At 35.6% G+C, this 6,271-nt stretch overlaps 1 protein-coding gene across 1 annotated transcript; it reads right to left on the bottom strand.

Moving 5' to 3' along the window:
* Window positions 1-1,522: 1,522 nt before the first annotated feature.
* Window positions 1,523-5,223, bottom strand: plaat1l (phospholipase A and acyltransferase 1-like). The gene is made up of 4 exons (XM_051869239.1): window positions 5,026-5,223; window positions 2,725-2,854; window positions 2,396-2,649; window positions 1,523-2,194 (listed from the first exon to the last, which is right to left on the bottom strand). Exons 1-4 carry the CDS (start codon window positions 5,032-5,034, stop codon window positions 2,129-2,131), a joined length of 459 nt encoding a protein of 152 aa, XP_051725199.1. The 5' UTR covers window positions 5,035-5,223; the 3' UTR covers window positions 1,523-2,128.
* Window positions 5,224-6,271: the final 1,048 nt, after the last annotated feature.

Below are 6,271 nucleotides of genomic sequence, written 5' to 3'. Positions count from 1 at the left end.
TTTAAATGTTTTGCTAATGTTTTTTTTTTTTTTTTTTTGCAAACATTAGAATAAACTGAAGGGGTGGATTCTGGAATCCACTGCCGCTTCAATATATATCTTTTAAGTTATTAACCAACATTTATCTTTCTGTTAAATTATTTGAATGACTTCTTCAATGTATGTTAAAGCATTTCTTTTCCTTTTCAAACACTAGAAAATAATTTTGAATATTGTCTGTACCTCTCACTGAGAGAAAAGAACATGTTCTCAGTATGTTTTGGGAAAGTTTCCTGCTCAGAGCAGAGCTCAGATCAACTTCAACCTTGGAGAAGCTGTGACACATGTGTATCTGTGTATGTGCGCTAAGTGTTCTGTGCAGGTCCTTTGTACTGGTGGACAACTGGCACTCTGCTTCAGACCAGCAGACGCCATGTCATGAACCCAAAAGGACATCCAGTACCTAAATCCAGGGTCCCCTCGTCAGCATCGTGACGAATGGAGATATGCTTCTGACTATCTGTCCATGTGTGGAAGATTACCAAATTTGTCTATTTTCTTAGCCAATCAGAATCATTCAACCTGAAGTAATGACGTAGTTAGTGGACTCTGTTAGAGTATAATTGTTATGGAAATGTGAATGTACGCAGAGCGGCCTAAGAACTCCTTGTGAGACTTGAAGCTGGCTTCTGCTGATGAAACTGCAAACTATTCTTCAGTAAAATTTTCTTAAATTTATTATTTTTTATAACTCTGACTCCGGGTCTTTATTCATCATATCTGGTCTTTTGGGTCTTTAACTGTAAAATTCCCCAACAAAATATTAAGTAAACAAATAAACAAAAATAAACATCAAACGTTTTGAAACAACAGTGATAACTTTTTAAAAATGTTGGATGAATGTACAACTAAAACGTTCATTGAAAAATGAATAAACATCGTTTTTATTCAAACGTTCTACAAACATTATTAAAAACCAGACAACTTTGAATGAACGTTCTAATGTTACTACCAAACCAAAGTACTGAGAACGTTTCCTGTTGTCTGGGAGAGTGTTCTGTTGCTATGGTTACAGACTTACGCAATTGTCGTCTGGTGAATGACGTCATCTAAGTTTTGTGATATTTGGCAAACTCATCTGAACCAACAATTCCTTATTGAGTATTAAAACCGATTTGAATTATTGGCGAGAAATTATATGCAGCCTACATGGCGCAACATATCCTATATGATGGGGAGGCTTCCCTTTATGTTTATATTTATGGTTAGTCTTATGACTTTTTCTACCACCCTCGTTTAGGGAACTGTCCCTCTCACACCTACTGCACATCTGCATCCTTTTCCGTCATGCCACAGTGAACACTGAGATCGTCCAAAATAAAGCAACGAGAGGCTCTTCAGTCATTTTTTTCCTTCCAGCGTTGGCGTTTGCCTCCTACTGGGCAGATAGAACTAAAGTGGGGAAAAAGTGTATATATATATATATATATATATATATATATATATATATATATATAATGCATTGATCAGAAATGACTCATAGTTTTCGTTGAACCCTTTTTAATAATTTTCCAGTTTTACAAAATGTTAGTTGGCTTTTCTACATTAAAATCTGTAGATTATGCATCACATTTATAGTATAAATCTATAAGGTAAGAGACATTTAATTTCTCATTTCTATACTAGTTTTATTTTAATAAACACTTTCTAGTTTTACAAAATGTTTGTTGGCTTTTGCACCTGATTATCTGTATATTATCACATTTAATAAAAGGCCAGAGACATTTAAATGATCAGTTCCATGCTAGTTACGAACGAGACAAACATTTTTAAACATGTAAAAGACATTTTGCTGACATTTAATGTAGACATTTAATCATTCCTGCTGTTCGCCTCGTTTAGCCCAATAAAACTTTGACTCTCTGCCGCCTCCTTGTGGAGACTTGAACCAGAAGATTCAATACCCATATAACTAAACATTCGATACAATAAAGAGTATTTAAGCTTTTCATTTGTTCAGACTGTATGCAACTCCAAATCATTTTGTATATTTTACATCAGTACGTTCCAATATTTTGTTCCTTTTAAGAATTATTTAAGGAAGAAAGTATGTTTTTGTATGATCTTGAACTCTGTCTTCATGCAGCTCTTAAATCTTTTTCTTCTCAAATAATTCTTTCCAGGTGGGAACGATCTTGGAATAGACTTTTTCAATCTGGAAACAATTTTCAAAAATGTTACAAAAATGTTAATGATGTTTTCCAGAACAACCTAATTACATTTTAATATGAAAAGCTAAAAGTAACATTTTCATTCAAATTAGACAAATGTAATAAGTCATCAACTCTACAATGACAAAGATGATGTATCAGATTTAAAAGCATAGTCATGTTTAGAATTAGAAAACATTTCTTACCTGCTCTGACTTTTTAACCCCGTATCGAAACATTGTGGCCTGATGTTCGCTGTTGTTGAACAGGATGTCAAAGGTGATGTTTTTTGTCATGACGTCATCGATTTCCGGCTTGATGAGATTGTAGAAATCTCGAGGTGGATGCTTGTCATCCAAGTAGTTTCTTACCTTGTACTTCTTCCCAACCACATCAAGCGGGTCAAGCTTTACCGCAGCGTTTATAGCTCGGCCGAAAAGGAGGAGTTTGGTGTCTGAATCTTGAAGAGAGATGATGGGAGAAGCGTTATGAGCTTTCATGATTTCAGGTTTCACACTAACTCACACACACTCACCTCTGATGGTCAGATGGGCCACGTAAGGAACTCCGTCCCGTTCACCATAGTAAACTCCAAAATGAGAAAAGTAACTGTTGCCGGGAAACTCAAGAATATCTCCGGGGTAAAGCTTTGGATGAGAGTTATGCTGAAAGAAAAAAAAAAAAAGTAAAGATATCATGAAACTACATTTTAAATACATAATCACGTCACACTCTTAGAAAGAAAAGGGCTCAATAGGGATCTATTGTCACAGTTTAGCTGTAGTAATGATCCAAAGATTCGTGAGGCAGAAAGACGCTGACATAACATTTAATAAACACCAGGAACAACACAGCAATACACACTAGAATGTATCTTCAACACAAGACCCAGAACTGAAGAAGACTGAAGGCTTAAATACATGAGGAAAGTAATCAACTGAACAGGGAACAGGTGAGGACTAATTAAAACTATGACAACTAATGAACGAACTAGAACTAGGCAAGACAATGAAAACTAAGGGTGTTTACATGACAACGATGTACTAAAAACGGAAATGTTTTTCCTTCGATTTTTTCCGCGTACAGACGAAAACGTTGTCAAAATGATCCCGGTTCACACGGATCCGCAAAAACGAATAAAAACACTGTTTTTGCTGCCAGGCCAGTAGCTGGCGATGGCACTTTGTAAAGAAACACTACACACCTATAGACTGAACACGTAATACGCATGTGCATGACGTCACCGTTTTCACAAATTTGTATTTTTGTAGTTTACATGAAGACGATAACAGTATCTTTTTTCAAAAACTTTCACTTTGAAACCCGTTTGAAAAGCTTGTGTTTTCAGGCCCCAAATGTTATTGTGTAAATGAACGGTCAAAACGCATAAAGTTTTCTATAGTTGAAAACAGTGTAGTGTAAACGGCCCCCAAGGGTACGTTTACACGACAAAGATGTACTAAAAACAGAAACATTTTTCCTTTGAGTTTTTCGCCTACAGATGGCAACGTTGTCAAAATGATCCCTGTTCACACGGATCCACGATAACGACAAAAAACGCTGTATTATTCACGCCAGGCCAGTAGTTGGCGATGTCACTTTGTAAAGAAAATCTACGCATCAATAGACTGAACACGTAATAGAGTACCTCAGGGATGACGTGTTTTTGTAGGCCAACCTGGAAGTTAGCGGCGCACGGGTTCCCTCGATCGAAAGCCTATGCATTTTTCCCATAGACTTTTGGAAAATCGCAAAAAAAAAGCTCTGTGTTTAACAAGGGGTTATGACACTTACACGTTTTGTCTATCAAGATAATCTTTACAAGTTAACACAACATTTATATATTTTGAAGCCTAAATAAAGTCGTCAGATATAAAAAGCTAACAGTAGGCTATAAACGGACTACAGCACACCATGGTCGCATCACCACCACCAAGCTTCCTCAAACTTTATTTAAAAAACAACTTTATTTAAAATCGCTGATTATGATCTGCGCTGTGTATGAACTCTTATCCACTTTTTCATGAGAAATGCTGTCCAAATGTCCTGTTTGTCATGACGACGTCTAAAGTCCCCGCCAAAGGAAGTAGTCCCTTTTAGCAATTTGTTTGTTTTTAAGACACAATAAAGATTTTAAAAAAATCACAAGTGGGTTATAACTGGTGTGTTTTATGTCATAGATCAAAACGTGAAAATATTTAGAGGCTTTGTTAACCACAGACCTTTTTTCAGGCGATTTAGCAAAAAGCCATTAAAAAAACCCATAGACTTAAGGGCGATGGAACCGGAAGTCCTAAAATGCTAACTCGCTTCTGGGTTTTGCCTACAAAAACACGTCATCCCTGAGGTACTCTATACGCAGACAATAACAGTAAACTTACACTTTGAATCACGTTTTCAAAACTGTGTTTTCAGGCCCCCAAAATGCCGCTGTCATGTAAATGAACAGCCAAAACACATAAAAAGTTTTCCGTTTTTAGTTGAAAACAGTGTCGTGTAAACAGCCCCTAAAACTAAAGACAAAGAATTAAACATGACTGAACTAAACATGACATACGTATAGAACCAAAAGTCCCAGATAAGGAGAAATTTCTTAAATGATTGCTCAATAGGCTACTTTTATGTTTAACAGGTTATTTCATTTTTTTCTAGTGATAAAGTATGTTTACGAGCTGTTTAATTCATAACATTTAATTAAAGATGATTTAAAACAAAATTAATTAAAACTAAATCCATAAAATCCCTAAATGGTTCTAAATAGCACCTGACAGAACCCTTTAAGGTTCTATATATAAGCTTTTCTTCTATAGAGTGCAGAAAAAATATATGTATTTACCAGTCCCATTGGTGTTCGCTGCGCTATCGATGCCTTGTCTGTCGAGAACACTAGAAATGTACAGCGAGTCCTTTATTAAAGAGCAGTGAAGCATTAATCACATCTGATATCACAAACGTCAAAGGGAAGATTTATGGGGGAAGCCTATTTGATTAGAACCTACAAGAACAAAGAAAGTGCAGGTTAGTCGTGCGGATCCTATTGTCTAGTATGCTACAGTATGCTCTCCTCTTTAACACACACCCAGGAACTATTCTTCAGTGCCTCGTGAAAAGACATCCAGATAAAGGCCTTCATTTTTGCCTTCATTATCTGTGAACGTGATTCTTTGTATAGGATTTGTATTTTTGAATGTCTGAAAGAGTAATACTAAGTGAAGGAACGGATATAATAATAAAATGCAATGTTTTTTATTTATTTTACCATTTGTCAGAGCCATTCAACTTTTTTGAACAGACATCTCAGATTAACTGATGTAACAGATTCTCAAGGGAGAGTTAAATAATAACTTCTCTTTTTATCAGGAAACATCTGCTCATCAAGTTGAAGCAAGTAAAATGCAAAATGCAAATAGCTGCTGAGTGCATCCCACCCATCTCCATCTTAAAAGATCTCTATCTTAAAAGATGGAGATGGTGTACATGGTTAAACAAACCAAAACCTGTAACATGTGATCATGAAATCATCATTATGCCTTTCAGCTCAACATTTACCTTACTATAAAAAATAACTTTTATATTTTCTGAAGAAATTATGTGGTTGTTAAGGAGTGTTATGCTGTTTATATGGTGTTCTGAGTGTTTTTTAACACCACTGATCCATGCTAGAGAAACGAAGCTTTTCAAAACTTCGAATCAATTGAACCAATTGCTTCGCAAAATGATTCACTTTTTCAAAGCGCTCGAAACGCCACATGCTGGTGACCCCTGCTGGTCAGAACAGTGTAAATGCAGCGAAAACTCAGCTCAAACATTCATAAAACACCTTTTTGCAAACCAATTGCAAATGTTTTATTGAAAGTGTAATCAATTAAATGCAATGCTCATTTTATGAAGAACTTGGTAAATCATTCGCAAAGGTTTGAAAGGTACCCATCACTAGCTTTAGTTTAGTATCTTGATTTGAGGTATAATTCATGTATTTAAGCAATTTATGTGCCTAAGTTTAATACACTATAAGCACAAGTTATGTGCATTAGTAATAGTGATGTTAGAAAACAGCACTAATGAGAGTGAGAAGTCAGAGA

This window comes from Ctenopharyngodon idella, chromosome 17, assembly GCF_019924925.1.
Source record: "Ctenopharyngodon idella isolate HZGC_01 chromosome 17, HZGC01, whole genome shotgun sequence".
Taxonomy (NCBI): Eukaryota; Metazoa; Chordata; class Actinopteri; order Cypriniformes; family Xenocyprididae; genus Ctenopharyngodon; species Ctenopharyngodon idella.
The sequence above is the reverse complement of the archived record's forward strand: the minus strand, read 5'-3'. Positions and strand labels throughout refer to the sequence as shown.